The sequence below is a fragment of the Guillardia theta genome, assembly GCF_000315625.1.
Source record: "Guillardia theta CCMP2712 unplaced genomic scaffold GUITHscaffold_6, whole genome shotgun sequence".
NCBI lineage: Eukaryota > Cryptophyceae > Pyrenomonadales > Geminigeraceae > Guillardia > Guillardia theta.
Genome location: NW_005434668.1, coordinates 100154 through 119788, shown reverse-complemented (window position 1 = coordinate 119788; position 19635 = coordinate 100154). Strand labels below are relative to the sequence as shown.

Here is a 19635-nt window from a genome sequence, read left to right as displayed (position 1 = left end):
TTCCTTCCCTTCCCCTCCTCCTCCTCCCCTTCCCTTCCCGTTCCTCTCGCTTCCTCTTCTCACTCTCGTCCAGGTGGTCAGTGAAGAGAATTCTCATCTCGAGACTTTCGACACCTCCACCCTCCTCGACCTCCTCAAGACCGACGAGCTGGACCTGGAGGATGTGCCGCAAGAGGTAGCAGGGAGGGAGGAGGAGGCGCGTGACAAGCTACAGGCACACAAGGGCCAAAAGTCGATCAGAGGCATGCGAGGACTGGCGAGTGGCGCAAAAGAGGAAGAGCTGGGGTAAGGAGGAAGAGGGGGAGAAAGAGGATGGGGGGGAGGAAGAGGATGGGGAGAGAGGAAGAGGAGGGGGAGGAAGTGGAGGGGAAGAGAGAGGAAGAGGAGGGAGAGAGAGGAAGAGGAGGGAGAGGAGAAATGACCAGGAGCAGGTGGGATGAGCATCAGTACGAGCAACAGTTTGATCGCAAGCAGTTTGCAGAGTTTGTGCGATAGCGGAGGAGCTACTTAGTCACGTTGTTAATAAATTTAATCAGGGAGAAAATTACAACACCAGCTCACTGAGCCAGCACGAGGGTTTAGCTGGAGCACATCAGGCACTCGTCCTTGTTCTTGAGGGAGCAGGCGAGCTTGGCGGCGGCCAACTGAGTCTGACGGATGTCGTCGTCGACATTCTTCATGAGCTGCCCCATGGTGTTGGAGGGCATCACGTTCTCCTTGTTCGAGGTCTGCAGGGCTGACTTGTCCACAGTGAACTGGATGGCGTCGGCGGCAGGCCTGGTGCGGAGGTAGTAGCAACCGGTCTTGAGTCCCTTCTTCCACGAGTAAAAGTGCATGGAGGTAAGCTTGGATGGGTTGGGGGCCGCGATGAAGAGGTTGAGCGACTGACTCTGATCGATGAAGGCGCCGCGGTCAGCCGCCATGTCGATGAGCGATCGCATCTTGAGCTCCCACACGGTCTTGTAGATCTCCCGCACATCCTCGGGGATCTCGGAGATGCCCTGCACGGAGCCCTGGGCGGCGAGGATGCGGTTCTTCATATCCTTGTTCCACAGGCCGAGCTCGGTCAGCTCCTTGAGCAGGTGAGGGTTGACGACGGCAAACTCGCCAGACATGACGCGGCGGGTGTAGATGTTGGAGGTGTAGGGCTCGAAGCACTCGTTGTTACCGAGGATCTGAGAGGTGGAGGCGGTCGGCATGGGAGCAAGCAGGAGGGAGTTGCGCATTCCGTGCTTGGCAAGGTTCTCCTTCACCTCAGCCCAGTTCCACCTCGAGGAAGGCTCGACTCCCCACATGTCGTACTGAAGAATACCCTTGCTGGCAGGAGAGCCCTGGTAGGTCTCGTAGGGCCCGAACTTCTCGGCGAGCTCGATGGAGGCAGTCACGGCACCGTAGTAGATCGTCTCCATGATGTCGCGGTTCAGGGCCTTGGCGCTCTCGGAGTCGAAGGGCATGCGGAGCTTCTGGAAGACGTCGGCCAGGCCTTGCACGCCGATGCCGATGGGTCGGTGCCTCATGTTGCTGAGGCGAGCCTCCTCGACGGGGTAGTAGTTGACGTCTATGATCTTGTTCAAGTTGCGGGTGATCACCTGGGTGACTTCCATGAGCTTCTGGTGGTTGAACTGACCGTCCTGGATGAACATCGGCAGTCCGATGGAGGCCAGGTTGCAGACGGCCACCTCGTCAGGGGATGTGTACTCCACGATCTCAGTGCAGAGGTTCGAGCACTTGATCGTGCCAAGGTTCTGCTGGTTGCTCTTGCGGTTGCAGTGGTCCTTGAAGAGGATGTAAGGGGTTCCGGTCTCAGTCTGAGCCTCCAGGATGGCAAACCAGAGCTCCTGAGCCCTAACGGTCTTGCGGGCCTTGTTCTCCTTCTCGTACTTCAAATAGAGGGACTCAAACTCCTCGCCCCAAGTGTCGCTCAGCCCCGGGCACTCGCAAGGGCAGAAGAGGCACCAGTCCTCGTTCTTCTCCACACGCTCCATGAAGAGGTCGGGGATCCAGAGGGCGAGGAAGAGGTCGCGGCAGCGATTCTCCTCCGTTCCAGTGTTCTTGCGCAGGTCCAAGAACTCGAACACATCGGGGTGCCATGGCTCGAGGTAGATCGCAAAGGCCCCAGGGCGCTTCCCTCCGCCTTGGTCGACATACCTAGCAGTGGAGTTGAAGACTCGCAACATGGGGACAAGGCCGTTTGACGTTCCGTTGGTTCCTCGAATGTAGCTGTTTCGCGATCGGATGTTGTGCACGCTAAGACCAATCCCTCCGGCCGACTTGGAGATCTGGGCACAGACCTTAAGGGTGTCGTAGATGCCTTCGATCGAGTCATCCTTCATGTGAAGCAGGAAGCACGAAGACATCTGAGGATGCGGGGTTCCACTGTTGAAGAGAGTCGGGCTGCAGGAACGTTAGAATACCCACATCACAGCACCATCACGTCTACCTAGCATGTGTGAAATACTTCTGTGACATGTACTCGTAGGTCTCGATTGCGCCAGCAATGTCTTGCTTGTGGATTCCAATCGCAACCCTCATGAGCATGTGCTGTGGACGTTCAGCAACTTGGCCGTTGAGTTTGAGCAAGTATGATCGTTCAAGAGTCTGCATAGGCAGGATCAACGAAAATGAAATAGATGAAAAGTGATGAAAGCACCTTGAATCCAAAGTAGTCATAGTTATAGTCACGGTCGTAGATGATAGCAGAGTCAAGTTGATCCTTGTTTGCCATGATGATCTCGTACACGTCATCAGCAATCAACTGTGACTTCCTTCCCGAGGAGGGGTCGACGTAAGTGTAGCAGTCGGTCATGACTTCCGAGAAAACCTTGAGCAATGTGTCAGGAGAGCATCGACAAGCGACGACATTTACCTTCTTGGTCTGCTTGTGGAGATTCGAGACCGCAATACGTGCAGCAAGAATGGAGTAATCAGGATGTTCTGTCGTGAGATAGGCCTGTCCCAACCAAATGAGATCGAGAGTGCGCGCAACAACAACATACCGCAGTTTCAGCAGCCAAGGTATCCAGCTGGGAAGTCTTGACACCAGAGTAGAGACCATTGACGCATTTCTGTGCTATTACAAGGGGCTCTACGAAGTTGAGATTGAGGCCGTAGGAGAGCTTCGAGATTCTTGAGGTGATCTTGTCGAACTGAACTCGCTCCATCTTGCCATTGCGCTTGACGACATACATGTTTGATACGGCTGTGGAGAACCTGAAGGAAGAGTGTCAGAGAGCAATTCAAGCACAGAACTGCCATAGGATTGGAAAGCGCAGAGATCTTGAAGGAGAGAAATGTGTACGAGGCGTGTGAACAACTTTTTGATGAAGATGCATATGCAACACAGCAACATAACAATTATGCGATCGAAGGGTGAGAACAGATGCGACAGCAAGGTGCAAAGAAAGGACTGTGAATCAAGGTTCGGGGAGAAGCAATACGATGGCATCTGGATTCGGAAGAAGCCAAGACTGCAAGGAAATGGGAAAGTGCAAGCAATGCTTGCAAGCGAGAGAGAGGGAGATCAGGAAAGCAGCAGAAGAGCAAGAGCAGGGATGAGGGAGGAGGAGGAGGAGAGGGAAGGACCAGAGGGAAGGAGGAAAGAGGATGGTGCGTGGACAGCAGGAGGGGGGAGGAGCAGAATGGGAGGGGCAAGGGGGCGGGAAGGTTAAGAGCGCGCGAAACCTTTCCGAAGTTTGCCTTTCTTGTCGGCGGTGGGTGGAGAATTTTGAGGTCAATCGAAATATATCCATAATTTAATAAACTATCTCTAAATTTTGAACTTTTGAATACCTATTTGAAGTCAAATATTGAATATTTGAATATAAATATCTGGAGACACCCTTTGGGGAAAATTGCCGCTTTGTAGGCGGGAAAGCGGGGCTAGCAAAAATACTTATTGAATGGAAAGATAGTTAGATACGTAGTAGGACAAAATACTACCAACTAAAATAATTTAAATAAAAATAATTATCAAGGTGTACGAAAAGAAAATGTACAATAATATAAGTTCAAATTAAAATCTATGTACGAGGGAAAGGTACTGGAGAGTTGTATGCATAGGTACAAGAATTCAACTCCCATGTTTGTACCACGAGATCCAGTTTGTGCATATCGAGTACAAACCAAAAGTCTGAGCGATACAATCCGATCTCTACCATCGGTAATAGCGGTACAGTCTCTCGTACCTCAGTCGCCTTTGTGCTCTTGATCGAGCATTTACTACAGTACTGTATGCCCCCCTCTTCCCCCGCACCGTGTCACTTGAACGTCCGCTTGCGATCCCTTGAGATCAAATAGTAACTTGAAAGTTTGCCGGGCGGGCCCCGGAGGCTCACACCGGCCACACGGTGCCGCCGCCCGGCCCGGACTCCAAGGCGAGTCACAGAGCAGGTCCGACACAGACTGTGCAAGTGGTCTCCCCTCACATCGGATCGTATTTGCATCCGACAGTCAGTGCTCGACTCTAGATTCTGTTGCTGTTATTTGACTCGAATCGACTCAGCCACTGGTGTGGTTCAGTCACAACGGTGCATGGTCACGGGATTGATTTATTGTAACACAACGCCTCGCAGTGACGGCGTGTTCAAACTACTTGACTTCTCGAAGATGATCCGACACGCGGCAACGTTGACAGACAGGCCATTCCTACGCATCATAGAAGGCAGAGGATTGGTTACAAGGGTCTCCTTCAGCTTGAGGAAGCTCGGACGTAGAGTAAGGATTGATTTTCATCTCCCAAAAGTTCTCCTCCGCAGCTGTGACATCGGAGGTCACGGCGATTCCTCCCTCCTGAAAACAAAGGTGGGTGAGTTGTGGAAGGAATGGATCGAACTTGAACTCACCATGATCTGGTATTCCATCCTCACAACAGGAGATAGTGGAGACTTTGCAACCGTTAGAACGCGGGCGCTCGAGCCTTGCTCCAGAACAAGCCTTGTGTTCACGCAATGAGACCAAGAAGTTCCTAAGGCAGCTGTCAGGTAAGAATCTTGCTCCTGTCTTGACGAGATTTCAGATGTTTCTTCTTGCTTCCGTGGTCCTGAGTTGAACTTCATTGTCACTTGATTCGTCACAACGACCGGCAACTTGAAGTCTTCCGCAAGCTTTTTGAGAAGGTATGCTTCCCTTCCTAATTGCAGCTGTCTTGCTGCTATAGACTGACTTCCGTATTCACGGCGGATCAAAGATGCAACAGAATCTACGACTATCAATTTCACGTTTTTTTCAATGATCACTTCCTCCAGCTCAGACAGAACAGTCATTAGGCTTGCTGTGCTAGCAACGCTAAGAGAGTGTTAGAAACCAAGAGACAATATTCAAGGTATCACTTGACGACTATGCAGCGCTCAGCAATTGATCTCAATTTTTCTTCTGATTGGCACAAGGTGCTCTGTGCAATTTCGCAGAGTCGTGCAGCGCTAAATCTTGATTCCTGCAACATTTCCAAAAAGTTAGAATAAGCTTTCTGCTTGGTAGTGCTGGGTACCGTATCGATGTATATGGCCGAATGTCCCTCCCACTCCCCTATCGCTCTTACGCAAGATTGCATACAAAACTGATCAAACGAATGCATCAGGTCAATGTTGATTTCAACAAGCAGTGACCTGAGTCTTCCCAACGCCTGCGGGTCCAACAATCTCTGTGACAGTCCCGCACGTAAGTCCTCCTTGTAAACATGCATCCAAGGGCGAGATTCCTGTCGAGAGGCACGACCTTGCATGTCCCGAATTCAAGATGTCGAGTGCTGTCTTGAATGAAGGACAAATCGTCTCGGAAACCAAGCCAATCATTTCATCCACCATTACACCATTGATATTTAAAACTTCTGTGAGCTCAATCTGATTCTTCTCGAGGATGTCTCGGGCAACTTTCATCTTTTTGGCTTCCAAGGCAGACAAACAATCTGGTGGAAGCCTAATCCTCTTTAAGCTTCTATTCGCCATTTTCGATACAAAGTTTTGAACAGCAAGTGCAGGGGATCTCTCAGTTTATAAACTGATAGGTCAATGATAATCCGAATTGATGATCAACATATTCTGTCATTCCCTCTCCGCGTTGCGCTCTTTCCCTCATTCTGCATTTTTTCGCGCCAAAAAATCTTCCGATGAGAATCAGAGGAAAGTGACCGAGGCGGGTCCGGTGAGATGTTCTGAGGTCGGCCTACTACAGGGGCAGCCTGAGCGGCACATCATGTGCACAACCTTATGAGTCAAGACCAGCGGACTGGCGTGATTCAATCACGGCACGGCCCAGCCTGATGAACCGTTAGGTTTCTCATAGACAAATTTATTCGCGACATGAAAATCTAGAGTTAAAAAAATATTCGGAAGTCCAGATGGTTCTTCCGCTCAAGGATTGAATGAGCAGGAACAGACTCCTCCAATCAAGCAACCAAGGGGTCCGCCCTGTTATCTCTTCTCCAGCTTTTCAAGTTGTGCCCTAAGCTCAGCAGCTGACATCCCACCTTTGTTGGGGTTCATTCTGACTGCATTGCTAGCGGGCGTGTGATTCTCATGATCTGGATCATTGCTGGAATGCTCTGATGGCTCCCAAGAACGGAGAAGCGTTGAGGTGCCCTTCGCTTCAGAAATCTGCTTATGATCAAACCAATGAGAATCTTTTCAAGCATAAAGAAGAGGAAAATACAAGGAGACAAAGACAAGAGAATAAAATCATCAAAAGATATCTGTTAGGCTTACCCCAGTTGCACGAACTACGACAGTGCTTGATTGTCGCATCTTCCATGCCGAGAATGCATCTTGATCAATCTTGGTGAATTGGGGCTCTTCCACCTCTTGTTTGGATTCTGCATTTTGCTTCGGTGTTGATGCCACAGTTTCTGGCTGCACATTGATCTTTCGTTCGCAATCAGGTTCATGTCTGGATATCATCTCGGAGATCGTTGGAATAAACTTGCTCAAGTCCTTTTCAGCTTCCTGCGAGACGCGCCAGGTAAGTTAAACAGAATACACAGTAGATCAGGGCATACATAAACTTCCAGCTTCCTGAGATTCTTCCAAAGCTGGACCGTTGGAACGACGTTAACACCTAAATGGGTCCTCAGTTCCTTTCCGATTCGCTGTGCATCGATCTCCAGAAACATGATGTTCTTGCCAGCATACAAGGACGGCATTTTGCTGTACTTTCCGGCAAGAGCCATACATTTTCTGCAGAATTCGTGACGAAACTCTGCAACGATAAGTTTGTCTTCATGTACAGCAGTAGCAACAGCTCGGTCCCACTCGTCCTTCGTGTCGATCCTTATTGGCTTTTCTGCCTTCTCTGAGGGATTGGAGGATAACTTGGCAGGTGTTAATCTATTGGCCTCATACGGCTTTGTTGCGAGGGCAAACGATCTCGTCCTGGCGCAAGAGATCGAGTCGACGGAAGGTGTAATAGATGCATGGCCGTTATGGTGCACTGGAGGCACAAAAGCACCAGCTGAGACCAAAAAGGATGACCACGACAAAAGAACTAATTTTCTAGAGAACATCACTTGATGTTCACTTTATGTTCTTGAATTATGTGCAGCTGAGTGAACCTGTTGCAAATCAACATCAGCGAAGAAAGAAACGGAAGTACTGGCCTATTGGCAATCAATCTTTGGGTGTTCATCTAAAGATTACAAACGAGCAACATTCCAAAATTGTGATCGTATACACCTATGCCCAGCCAGCCACAGATATTGCGCTTACAATGGCAACAGAAACGTAAAGAACAGGTTTGCTAGCTTTCTCGTGCAGAAACTGAACTGATGACATCTGAAGCCTCATTTGCAGTCGGACAATCATTAACAGGACCAATTCTTTGACATTATCTAAATCACTCAAGAATATACAAGAAAACCATGGTTTTGTCTGGCATTGTAAGGCTGCGATGTCAGCAAACTTTCCGTTTGAACGCTTGCGACCCCGGTCATACAGCCATCTTCGCTTCACTCCCCTCCCTCCTTCCTTCTCTTCGTGCCTTCTTTCTCACTATCTGAAAAATCTTCTCCTTTCTCTTTCCTTCCACCTGCTGCTTCTCCTCCCCATTGCCCCTCACGGCCTCTACTCGTTCGCCATGCATCCCATCAGCCACCTTTGCAGTACACCAAATCCCTACCCTGCTAAAAACCATCTCTACCCACCCCCAGGGGGGCTAAGACCCCTTGGTACCCTTCAATAACCCTGCCTCTACCCCTCCCACACGATTCGCTGACCTCCACAGAAATAATCAAAGTCTCACACCCCACCCCTTCGTGCAGGCGACCCTACCCGCTCACCTCCGGTCCCTCCCCCTCCATCTCGAGCTCCCCCACTTACCCACCCCTAGGGGACCAACATAGCTTAGAGTCCCCGATCCAATCACCACCTCAACTCATGATCAAACAAGGGGTAGTCAACAGGGATCTTGAGATGGAGGTACCGTGGGGTCAAGGGATCCGGCTGGTCGAAGGGGGGTAGGTGTAAGTAGGGTCTGATCAGCGAAGGCTGTAGAGTGAAGTAGGTGGGGGTGGGGGTGGGGGTGGATGGCATAAATAGAGGGTCAACGGATGGTGTTCGATGGAAGTAAAGGGGGTGGGGCTTCTTTGGTCTTGTATTTGGGGTAGATGAATAGGAAGGGGGTGGGGGGTATTCATCCGGCCCTTGAAGGGGAGGGATGGAGAGCTTAAAATGAAGAGCAGGTGCCGGATGACCCCGCTCATCAGTGCATGAGCGTCACACCTACCCCATCATATCTGTTGAGAGAACCCTACAAGGTATGGGTGAATAGTTTTAATAATAGGGGTAGTCTTAAATAAAGATCTCGAGTGATGGGGAGGCCGTTTAAAAACACTTTTAGTTAGGGCACTGAAAACTTTGGAAGAATTTGCAGAGGTTAAAAACACTGCCCCCCAACAATCACCCTACCCTTCCATGAAAACCTTGCGATCCCCTACCCACCACACATTTTTGAGTAGTCAATTGATGAAACAAGAATAAATTGATACCACCCCTCCTATGCAAAGTCGTGAACCCACCCTGGCATTGCTACATTTGTCTCAGAGTAGCGGCTATTGGGGGTGTTTACACCCCTACCCCCTACCCCCCTAATCATTGAACCGAATCGCTAACAGCTATCCGCAAATCTGAGTCTCCAATCTCCAAATACATATAATTGAGACCCTAAGTTGGATCGCCGTACCTTCTCCCTCTTTAACATTTCGCAGCATTGTTCCACCACAGTTGCAACCCCTACGCAGGGAAAAATTGTACCCCTACCCCCAACTTACAGCTGTGCCGTTTATGGCAGAGCAAGGGACATGAGCCCTGAAGACCCCTACCAGGATGGTAAAAATCCCGGGTGGTTCTCAAGGATCTCTGAGCCACTAGTAACGGGCCGGGCCAGTGTCGGGCTGCTTCCGCCGAGTTGCATACAGTGCCGGGCCGGCGGTCTTGCGGCGGAAAGATTCTGGGCCCAGCTCAAGCCGGCCGATGTCACATTTCAAAAAATGTCTAGATCTATGTCAAAATTTCAAATTTTGGTTCAAATTATCGTGATAGGGGAAACAGCTATGGCCGAGGACCGCGTGAAGAAGTACTTCGAGGTATGGAACAAGCACGACAAGGAAGGAGTTGGCAAGATGTTTGCTGATGATGGATCTCTCCGAGACTGGGAGGTTGAGGTCAAGGGAGCCCAGAATGTTGCTGATGCGAACGGAAAGATCTTCCAGAGTGCTCCTGGCATTCAGATCGAAGTTCTCAAGATTCACTACTCAGCTGCCACTTCAACGGCATCGGCTGAGATCCTTGTTCATGTCAACGATGCCGATAAGACTGTTTTGAAAGTCGTTGATGTACGATTGTGAAGCTTTCCCTTTCTTTCTCTGATGATCATTCGATAGGTGATCGAATATAATGACGCTGGCTTGATTTCGAGTTTGCGGGCATATAAGGGTTGAAGAGCAAAGTGCAAGATCCAGAATGGGATGAAACCTTCGTACAACTCACAGTAGATAGTAAAGAATCGTGCATTCACTCATACGAAGCATGCTTTCACGCTGTCATCGTGTGCTAACATTTCTGGCGTCTCCCCGGCATCATTTTCAGCTTTCTTATCTGCCCCTGCCGACAATAACAGCTGCACTACCTGTTTTTGTATCAAACACCTTCCAGGAACACGTTATCCTTGAGAATGAATCGACCTTGATATGATCGCCGTTGGTAGCATTGTGTAGAGGGGTATCATTGTCCGAATCTGCGACCTGAACGGAGCAATGTGAATGAAAATCCGTACAGGAGATCAATGGAGTTACATTCACGGCTGCCTTTGCTTCAAGAAGCGCAGAAACAATCTCGAAATAACCTGCACAAACAATCACCCGAGTTGAAAATGCACAAATAATCATTCGACACAACTTCACCGCCTGCACACGCGTCATGGAGGGGAGTGGAACCCTCTTGATCTGTCGCATTCACATCTTCACCCCTCTGAATCAGGAGATCTTGGAAATGGAAGAACGTGTGTTTCAATGCACAGAAACTGAGTCACCTTGTCACTTACCGACAATCTCCTTCATTCCGTACAAGCAAGCAAGGTGTAAAGCCTGGCAAGCCCAGCATTGTCAAATTCAACCTTTGTATGGCCCATTGGATTATGTAGGTCAGGAAGTGTTCAATGTGTCATACCGTGTCTCCATCGACTCCTGTTGCATTCAGGGGCACCTTGTCAAGTCTGCAAGAATCAAAAGGAGAAGAGATGGGAAGAATTTCAGATTCTGCGACAGACCCAGTAAAGGTAAGCTCACTTTTCCTTCGCTAACTCAACATTGCCGTTCTCTATCGCATCGTGTAGCTCCAAGATCTGGATGGAGCCTTGTAAGGTAAAGAATTTGAAGTTAAATCCGTAAGAATGACTCTAGCCTTACCTCAGGATCTATCAATGCTCGCTCTTGCTCGAGGTCCATTTCGACTTCATCGAATTCAAGTTCTTCTTCTCCTTCATCTCCAGTGCTTTCGGAATCTGGCATAAGAAAAGCTCGTGAGATTTTGTTGGAATTTCACCCATAAAAATCACAGTTCTCACACATTTCATTCTTGGTTCGGCAAGATATCACAATCATTGAATAAAATATATACATTGTACGACATTAAGAAGATGCAGGATTAAGTTGCTGTCAGAAACCTCAAGACAGTCTCCACTCACCTGACATTTCGCTGCTTTTTCACGTGCGGTACGGGAGTTTATTTGTCAATATATTTCCATCAAGTCTGCCTCAGGTAGGCATATAGAAAATCAAAGAAGACAGCAAAACAAAGCATCGTGCTCGCACCCCAGTAAGATGATATCCCTCATACAGCACTAGTAAGATGCGTCTCTGCCATCAGCCATGCTCGGGCTCAGTAGGGTGGTGCGATGAAGGAGAGGAACGGCATGCGCCCGTGGCTCCATGCGCCTACGCTCCTCCCTGCTGATAGCATATAGCCGTCATGTCAACAGAAATTGTCCCTCTGTGTGAGATCAGTCAGCTTCATCTCATCTCTGTGGGTACTTGGAGGTGAGCTGGATGGGTCGACTACTTGGGTTCAAGCTCGCAGCTTCATTCCTCTTGTTCTCAGGGCTCGAAGCTGTATTGTTAGCACCAACTACATACATCTCAATCTCTCTCCTTGAGTGCCACAATCACCTTCGATTGCGGGGAGGCTCCGCCAGTGTACATGAAGCCAACAACACGGTTGCAGAAAGGACAAAGGCTGGTATTGGCGCTAGCCTTTCAATCTCGTCTGCCAATGAGGTAGGAAGAATTCTAGCATATGTTATGAGAACTCAAAATGCAGCGCAGGTGATCTTCAGTCATTTGGTGGAGGGATGCGCTGCCCAAAGGAGCGGGCAAATCATGGTGAAGCCTACGTAAAGTGTCGCCTTGGAACTGATCGGCAACTTGACCTGTAGGAGGGGGATGTGTTGCTAGCCGTTGATGGGTGGAGATTACCTTCCTGCAGAGACCTTCCAAACAAGGATGAGTATCTGCAGAATATTGCAAACGTGCCCCAGCTCGCAGGAGCTTAAAATCTTGTTGGTACGACTGACGTTGGTGACAGCGAATAACGGGTGATGTTGGATCCCCGGTAGAATTGGAGATTAAACGCTCTAGTGAGGCAAAACATACAAGTGACAAACAGACATAACATTAATGAGAAGTCTTGCTGACTTGTTTCATGCTTGTATTAGATGAGAGTGACCCAACGGGGATTGCAACTTTGCGGGTGACATTGTTGAGAGAAGCCGTACATTACAATTCTCATTGGCTTGTACAAAAGTCTGATTCATGCCCTCCAAAGCTCCCCGGAACTGTCAAAAAGCACCATGACCACTCCTTGCCAGTTTCCCTCCACGACTGGGTGAGTGATATGCTTAAGTGGCCGCGTTCTGAGCGATCTGCATTTTCATTAGGCTTCCAAGAATATCTCAGAATCATGTCATAAACCTCTTGACATGCTGTCCTTCCAGCTGCTGGCAGCAGCAGCAGGTTGATGCGTCTTAAAGAGCCCATAGCTCGTCTGACCGGCCATAGAGGGCGATTGCTCTCGGATCGAGACCCTGGCTCATGAGGGTGCGGACATCAGTACTCGAGACTCTGCATGGTTTGGAGACACGCCTTTGCACTTTGCTGCATTAGAAGGACGAGTATGACATTTCCTCTCTCTTTCTGATATGAGCTGAAGTTTGAATCTTAACCTCAAAGGTTGAAGCCGTGAAGCTGTTGATCAATCTGGGAGCAGAGATCAACTGCGTCAACAGCGTTGGTCGAACTCCATTGCATTATGCGGCCATGGAAGGGAGAACAGAGGCATGCGCATGGTGAGACGTCCTGGACTGCTGTGGTAGCACTGATGTTAGGTCTTCAGCCTGCTCAACCTAGGTGCTTCACTGACCGTCAAGAGTAACGATGGTTTGGATCCTCTGCAAGAAGCTCAGATCTACAACTTTCGGTTTGACGTTCTGACTTCATCGAAAGAATTGCTAGTCACTCCACTTTCAGTGAGACGGCTGATTTTCTCATCAGCGCACAAGGACAGGAGGGCCACGACGCTCCGACTCAAACAATGACGCAAATGCACCAGCAATGAATTTTTTGTAACGTGGAGCCTCGAAATTCACTCAGATGCTTCTTTGGGGAATTCATTGCGAAACAAGGATCACCGTGCCGATCGGTAGTATCTTTAACCTTGCACTTGACAGTGGGTACAAGTTCGATGCCTCTGTACCACTCAGGCACCTTGACCGTACCGTATACTAGACTGTCAACGTGACAAGTAGTCCGGCGGGCCGGGCTTAGGCCGGGCCGTACCGTCTAGCACCAAGTCTAGCCGCACGCCGTTAGTACGGTAATCCGAGTCACAGTCAGTGACTTGTCGGACCGGCGCGGCGGGCCCGCGGGCCGCCAGAAGTGCGGCCGGGCCTTGAGGGGTCCGGCCCCCGTCCGGGCAGTGCGGCAGATGAACGGAGGGGGTTGCTGTCTTACAAAAGTCTCCCATCTTATGTTGAGGCGGGCCCGATTTGATGGTTGGAGGAGATGAGGCCACACGTGCCCTTCAATGGCGGGAACGGCGGAGAGGGGAGGGGAGGAGGGAGGGGCGACGATGGTGGGAGAAAGGAAGAGGAGGACGAGGAAGAGGAGGAAGTTTGATGAGGATAGAATGACAGATGGAGAGGAGGGTATGGAATGTAGGGTGTTTGATGCGTGAAAAGATAGGGAGGATTCGATGAAGAGGTCAGGAAGAGAAGGGGCAGGAAGAAGGGGAGGTAGATGGTACAGATGAAGAGAGGATGATGACGGAGAGGAAAGGACATGATGAGATAATGTTTGACAACACATATGACCATGCAGTTGCTGATTTTCTTCTTTGCAGCTTGCTGGAGTCAGAGGAGAGGCTTCTACCATGAGCAAGCGAACAAACGACACGTAAGACTTGTTTTCGCCATGTCTCCTTGGTGACTTGCTCCTTCAGGTCTGACGCGGGACAGGCGAAACGCGCGCGCGAGACAGAAAGGAGGGCGAACATGAAGGTTTCAAGATTCTGTTAGAGTACAGGTGGTCTCAACTAACATCCCATTGCCGCAGTACGTCGTCGTCTCTGGTGGGATCATGTCAGGGCTCGGCAAGGGCATCACAGCCAGCAGCATTGCCGTGCTCTTGCAAGGATGTGGCTGGAAAGTGAACATGATCAAGATCGATCCCTACCTGAATGTTGACGCTGGGACTATGTCGCCATTCGAGCATGGCGAGACTTTCGTGCTGGATGATGGAGGCGAGACGGATCTTGATCTTGGAAACTATGAGAGATTCTTGGACATCTCGCTGTAAGAGTGCCTTGCGGTGTCTCAAGGCTCGATGCTCATCATGCTCCTCTGCAGGACTGCCGACAACAACATCACCACTGGCAAGATCTACAAGCTGGTGATCGAGAAGGAGAGGAAGGGAGAATACCTTGGCAAGACCGTGCAAGTTGTCCCGCACATCACTGGGGCCATTGCCGACTGGATTGAAAACGTTGCTTCGAAGCCTGTGAAGACTGGTACCGATCCGCACGTGAGGATCGGGGGAGAGGGGGGGTTGTTATTACAAGAGGCTCATGTCAATCCTACAGGACGAAGGCTGCGAGGCTGATGTCTGCGTGATCGAGCTGGGAGGAACGGTGGGAGACATTGAGAGCATGCCTTTCATCGAGGTGAGGAGGTTGAAGCTTCGAGGCCCTTCCGGCTGACGCTCAACTCCAGGCTCTCCGCCAGTTGCAGTACAGACTTGGACCGGAGAACATGTTCATCGTTCAGGTGCAAGGCGGAGAGAGCGGGGGGCGGGAAGGGGGGGGGGGGAAGGAGGGAGCGAGGGAGGGAGCGAGGGAGGGAGCGAGGGAGGGAGCGAGGGAGGGGGTGAGAGAGAGATTTACACTTGATCACGAGCACTGATGGTGTGAGGCAGGTCACGCTCGTCCCGACCATGTCAGACGAGCAGAAGACGAAACCAACTCAGCATGCTGTGAAGGAGCTGAGATCCGCTGGGTTCGCTCCCGACATGATCTGCTGCAGGTAACTTCGCAGATCTTGCTTCCATCTTCGCTGATGCTGGTCTCAGGTGTGAGACTGAGCTGCAGAGCGAGCAGAGGAAGAAGCTCGGGCTGTTCTGCCAGGTCCTCGTCGATGTCAAGGGAGGGTTGAATGACCGTCCTTGTTGCCAGGTCGGAGCTGAGTCGATCATCTCAGTTCACAACGTCAGCGACATCTACAAAGTCCCGCTGCTCCTCAAGTCGCAGAATGTTGCTGAGATCATCTCGAACAAGCTCAAGATGTACCTTCCCAAGGTGATGCCTGCTGACGGGCTTACGGCAGTCATTGACAGCCCGCAGGGAATGCCCAACATCTCTCCCTGGGAACAGCTCTGCATGCGTATCGACGGCCTCGAGCTCCCGGTAGTGCCGCAACTGCGCAAAGTTTGCAGTGACTTTGTGCTTCTCAGGTCAAGATCGCTCTGGTTGGCAAGTACACGAGCGGGACCGACGCCTACCTCTCAGTCTGCAAGGCTCTGCAGCATGCCGCCATCGCCGTCAATCGGAAGCTGGAGATCAGCTGGGTCCTCTCCGAAGACCTAGAAGGCAATCCTTCTGGTGGGAGCTTTCTCATCCTCTTACCCTTCTCCTTCTCTGCCTTTTCCATCGTCTTTCTCTTACTCGTGATATGCCCCTTCATCTCTCCCCTCCCTAGCCCCTCTCTCTTTTCCTTTCGCTTCCTCTCTCTCTCTCTCTCTCTCTCTCTCTCTCTCTCTTCCTCTCCCTCTTCTTCCTTTTCTCTTCCTCTTCCCCTTCCTCTTCCTCTTCCTGTAGCTCATCTTCTTGTTAGATGGGAACAGCAAGAAGGCGTGGGACGCTCTCAAGGATGCGGACGGGATCCTCGTGCCTGGAGGGTAAGCCCGTCGATGTCACGTGGCTGTGAAGTGATGACGTCATCAGCTTCGGAGACCGAGGGACGGAAGGGAAGATCATGTCTGTTGAGTTTGCCCGCACCCAGAAGAAGCCCTTCCTCGGCATCTGCCTTGGCATGCAGCTCGCTGTCATCGAAGCCGCTCGCAACCTCCTCGGATGGAAGGACGCGAAGAGCGAAGAATTTGACAAGAGTACCTCCTGCCCAGTGCGTGCTCCCTCCACCTCCTCATCCTCCTCCCGCTCCCCTCACCCCTAACAAATTCCATCCGAGCCCTCTCCCCCTCCCGCCCTCCCCTCCTCCTCCCTGTCACTATCTTCGCTCATTCTCTTCTTTCATGCTCATGGTGATTGAACAGGTGATCATCTTCATGCCTGAAGGATCGAAGACCCACATGGGAGGCACCATGCGACTCGGGACGAGGAGGACCATCCTCAAGGACGAGCAGGTAGAGGCTCCTCTTCCTCTTCCTCTTCCTCTTCCTCTTCCTCTTCCTCTTCCTCTTCCTCTTCCTCTTCCTCTTCCTCACTTCCTGCCAGTGCCTTACAGCTAAATTGTATCATGGCGCTGCTGTGGACGAGAGACACAGGTGAAGATGCTTTTGACGTGGCTGGCCTTGTGCCATCCTTTGCCCTCCCATGTTTCCTCCTTGCACCACTGCTTGCCTCTCCTTCAAACCCTTCTTCCCTTCTGCTCTCCCCCCCCTTGCCCCCCCCTCTTCTTTTTTGCGTTGTCCATGTTCTCAACCTCTCTCTCTCTCGTCTTGCTTGTTTGCTTTCGCCAACCGATTTTTCTTCAGGCACAGGTACGAAGTGAATCCAGAGAAAGTCGCGGATCTCGAGAAATCAGGCTTGAAGTTTGTCGGCATGGACGAAACTGGACAGGTAGCTAACTTTTCCTTGACTACCACCACCACCACCACCACCACCACCACCACCACCACCACCACCACCACCACCACCACCACCACCACCACCACCACCACCACCACCACCACCACCACCCACCACCACCACCACCACCATCATCATCATCATCATCATCATCATCATCATCATCATCATCATCATCTCCTTCTGCTTCTATGTTTCCTTCTACTTCGTCTTCTTCATCATCGTCTGCACTTGCAGCTGCTGTAACATCTCACTTTCCCCCTTCAGCGCATGGAGATCGTTGAGTACGATTCGTCCGAACATCCATACTTTGTCGCTGCGCAGTTTCATCCGGAGTTCAAATCTCGCGTCATGTGTCCTGCTCCTCTCTTCTATGGCTTCCTACGAGCCGGTTGACGGTGCTGCTGCCTCCTCGCTCCCTCTCTGACTCCCCTGCAGCTTCAGGACAAGACCCGACACAGTACGAGACTGGGCCACAGACTCCACGCAAGCGAAGGGGAGGCAAGTGAGCAGGGAAAGAGACAAAGAAAGAGGAGGGGAGAAGAGGGAATAGAGGGAGGAGGGTGCAGCATTCGATTTGAAGCTGCAGGACGCATAGCCCTCGAAAGCGTCAGAGTTGTAAATATCTCAACAACAAGAGAGGCGAATAAGAAACAAACGATCGAATCGCTGCTAGTCGGGAAGGGTCGCGAAATAGCTCATGGCTTTAGCAGCCGACGCTCGTCTCGCTCTTGTCTTCTTCGACTTCTTGCTGCTCTGAGGTCGAGCATCGTCATCCCCTTCCCCACAGTCACTGGATAAGTCCGGGTCTGCAAAACAACTTCAGCAACATATCTATCAGACCATCTTTGTCAGGGCAATTTCTACTAGCAACATCTGACACTTGATCTTTCATCTCTACCACGATCTCTGTCAGCAACATCTGACATTTGATCTTTCACCTCTACCATACGATCCCTTTCATCAACATCTGACATCTTGATCTTTCGCCCGTGTCTCACCGTAATTATCGTCGTCTGACTCTTCCACCGCTGCTCCTTGAACAGTCCAGTTCTGATACCATTCGACGAGACTCGACGAGTTTCGAGCCGATTGCCCCTCCTCCCCTCGTGGCTTCTTCACTTTGACCTTCGACGCTTTTCCCTCACTTTCTTTCTTTGACTTCTTCCTCTTCAACGTCTTCGATTTCCTACCCCTCGGGCTCACTGGGGGGCTTGCTGCTGCGAGCAATTTCGCCAAGACAGATTGATTCTTTCCTGCAAATGCACAAATGGCGTCTGTCACGGACTATCCTGAAAGAATTTCATCAGTTCTCACTCTTTGTGGTCGATTCTGGCTCGTCGGTAGATTTATCGGAGTCTTCGTCGTCCGAATGCTCTTCAGAAACACTCTCAGAGTGAACAGATTTGTTGTCGTCAGACAAAATTTCGTCCATGTCAGGATCGTAATCATCGTCCTGAATAAGCAGTGTTAGATGGAAACAAACAAGGTTTTGCCGATTCACCTCTTGAGAGTTGTATTCCTCCGATGACAACTCATTCGATGCATTTTCTTCCAACTCAGGGAACATTTTCTCCCACGTCGTGTAATGTGTACCGAAGAGCTCATTCACTGCTTCAATGCAGTCTGTGTAGCAGAGACAGTGCGTGCAGAACCAGTCTTCATCTGCCAAGAGCATAAGAACAACCTTGAACAAACTTGCGTGGCAGAGGAACCATCATGTGGAAGCTCCGTCACTTGAGGGTGGTGACACTTCTGATGGAATGCCCGATTGCACTCCGAGTAATCGCACAAAAGAATATCGTTTCCACGACGAGCGTCGCCTGTACCACAAATGGAGCAAACGATCTGTAAAAATGCAGAAGGACATCATGGACGTCTTCGGATACATCTCCACACAGACCTTCTCGAAGGCAAGACCTTCTGCCTCATACTCACGCTCGTCTATCCTGGTCTGCAGCGCCTTTCAAACAAATTTCCCAGTTGCAGCAGTGCAAGCGAGGTTTTACCTCTTTCTGCGCGAGCTCGTTGCTAGCAGGATCCATCTGCTTCAGCAATTCTTTGATCTCCTTCTTAGCATGAATGAGACTCTCAGAGCTCTTCTTGAGCTCCTCCGTTGGCTTCAGTTTGCGATGCGATGATGGGCCCCAGCCGTCTTGCTCATACGCGTCCAACATCGTTTGAAAGTACCTGTTGAGATATCACAAGGAAACTAGAAGCTCGTTCACATCCAAGAGCAGACCTTGCATTCGTTAGTCTCGTCTTGATGCGGTTCCGTATGCGGAGAGCACGATGTCCACTATTCTCTAACGTGGGGTCGCCGTTGGAGTGGTCTGGTGCCTCTTTGAGGCGCTTCTTTGCCAGGAGCCGATTTCCCGTCAATTGCTTCTTCTCAGGCTTTGTAAAAGTCTTGGTGTGTCTTGCCTTCCCTGCTGCTGGCTTGACATCTTTGTTTGCAGCATTGGATACAGGTTTCTTCCCCTTCCCGTCGCTTCGCCTTTCAGGCACTTGCCTCTCACGTACAGGCGATGAGTTGTTGTGAAGATTTCGATCTGTTCAGGTTCGTTTTCATGTTTTGACAACTTGTTAATCATGTTTCTCACCTACTGCATTGAAGTCGGAGATGATTGGCCCCCAAGTTCCGTTCATTATGCTGTAATCAACCACATTCGTTCGACATCGAAGCCGCTGATGCTGCGGACTTGAATCATTCGACAGCACATGAGGGGAACAAGAGCTGCATCACACCTGTTGTTGCTCCTTGTTTGCTTCTCCTCGTCTCCCCATCTTGCCTCTCACGTCA

The 19635-nt window shown here is 50.6% G+C and overlaps 7 protein-coding genes across 7 annotated transcripts; 3 read left to right on the top strand and 4 right to left on the bottom strand.

The window, feature by feature from the left end:
* Nucleotides 1–578: 578 nt before the first annotated feature.
* GUITHDRAFT_100891 (hypothetical protein) lies at nt 579–3188 on the bottom strand (the record flags this gene model as incomplete). The annotated part of the gene is made up of 5 exons (XM_005840105.1): nt 579–2394; nt 2441–2598; nt 2651–2821; nt 2867–2950; nt 2997–3188. The coding sequence occupies 5 exons, from the start codon at nt 3186–3188 to the stop codon at nt 579–581; spliced, it is 2421 nt and encodes an 806-aa protein (XP_005840162.1).
* A 3084-nt stretch (nt 3189–6272) lies between these two features.
* On the bottom strand, nt 6273–7541 carry GUITHDRAFT_150337 (hypothetical protein). The gene is made up of 3 exons (XM_005840104.1): nt 6989–7541; nt 6699–6935; nt 6273–6590 (listed from the first exon to the last, which is right to left on the bottom strand). The coding sequence occupies exons 1-3, from the start codon at nt 7490–7492 to the stop codon at nt 6408–6410; spliced, it is 924 nt and encodes a 307-aa protein (XP_005840161.1). The 5' UTR covers nt 7493–7541; the 3' UTR covers nt 6273–6407.
* Nucleotides 7542–9550: 2009 nt separating this feature from the next.
* Nucleotides 9551–9916, top strand: GUITHDRAFT_46429 (hypothetical protein; the record flags this gene model as incomplete). The annotated part of the gene is made up of 2 exons (XM_005840103.1): nt 9551–9817; nt 9866–9916. Coding segments are annotated over 2 exons (318 nt in total), but the record flags the coding sequence as incomplete, so codon positions are not given.
* An 83-nt stretch (nt 9917–9999) lies between these two features.
* Nucleotides 10000–10567, bottom strand: GUITHDRAFT_64487 (hypothetical protein; the record flags this gene model as incomplete). Its single annotated transcript, XM_005840102.1, has 4 exons — nt 10000–10110; nt 10166–10288; nt 10380–10465; nt 10525–10567. Coding segments are annotated over 4 exons (363 nt in total), but the record flags the coding sequence as incomplete, so codon positions are not given.
* Nucleotides 10568–12568: 2001 nt separating this feature from the next.
* On the top strand, nt 12569–13091 carry GUITHDRAFT_100886 (hypothetical protein; the record flags this gene model as incomplete). The annotated part of the gene is made up of 4 exons (XM_005840101.1): nt 12569–12574; nt 12707–12822; nt 12870–12953; nt 13004–13091. 4 exons carry the CDS (start codon nt 12569–12571, stop codon nt 13089–13091), a joined length of 294 nt encoding a protein of 97 aa, XP_005840158.1.
* Nucleotides 13092–14083: 992 nt separating this feature from the next.
* Nucleotides 14084–17500, top strand: GUITHDRAFT_91955 (hypothetical protein). The gene is made up of 16 exons (XM_005840100.1): nt 14084–14325; nt 14380–14554; nt 14628–14693; nt 14743–14796; nt 14945–15051; nt 15098–15152; nt 15201–15310; nt 15362–15434; nt 15479–15626; nt 15859–15922; nt 15969–16146; nt 16298–16387; nt 16479–16528; nt 16739–16823; nt 17100–17223; nt 17271–17500. The coding sequence occupies exons 1-16, from the start codon at nt 14111–14113 to the stop codon at nt 17339–17341; spliced, it is 1665 nt and encodes a 554-aa protein (XP_005840157.1). The 5' UTR covers nt 14084–14110; the 3' UTR covers nt 17342–17500.
* Nucleotides 17501–18138: 638 nt separating this feature from the next.
* GUITHDRAFT_132940 (hypothetical protein) lies at nt 18139–19619 on the bottom strand (the record flags this gene model as incomplete). Its single annotated transcript, XM_005840099.1, has 8 exons — nt 18139–18288; nt 18337–18497; nt 18548–18680; nt 18736–18786; nt 18842–19022; nt 19075–19384; nt 19436–19526; nt 19581–19619. 8 exons carry the CDS (start codon nt 19617–19619, stop codon nt 18139–18141), a joined length of 1116 nt encoding a protein of 371 aa, XP_005840156.1.
* Between the last annotated feature and the right edge of the window lie 16 nt (nt 19620–19635).

Bases quoted from the DNA above. Each gene is read 5' to 3' on its own strand.
- GUITHDRAFT_150337 (XM_005840104.1), bottom strand. From the start codon at position 7,492: ATGTTCTCTAGAAAATTAGTTCTTTTGTCGTGGTCATCCTTTTTGGTC. The intron at 6,936-6,988 runs GTATGCCCTGAT...CGCGTCTCGCAG, and splicing joins TCAGGAAGCTGGAAGTTTAT to GAAGCTGAAAAGGACTTGAG. The intron at 6,591-6,698 runs GTAAGCCTAACA...GATCATAAGCAG, and splicing joins TCGTAGTTCGTGCAACTGGG to ATTTCTGAAGCGAAGGGCAC.
- GUITHDRAFT_91955 (XM_005840100.1), top strand. From the start codon at position 14,111: ATGTCAGGGCTCGGCAAGGGCATCACAGCCAGCAGCATTGCCGTGCTC. The intron at 15,153-15,200 runs GTCCTCGTCGAT...CCTTGTTGCCAG, and splicing joins AGCTCGGGCTGTTCTGCCAG to GTCGGAGCTGAGTCGATCAT. The intron at 16,147-16,297 runs GTGCGTGCTCCC...GTGATTGAACAG, and splicing joins ACAAGAGTACCTCCTGCCCA to GTGATCATCTTCATGCCTGA.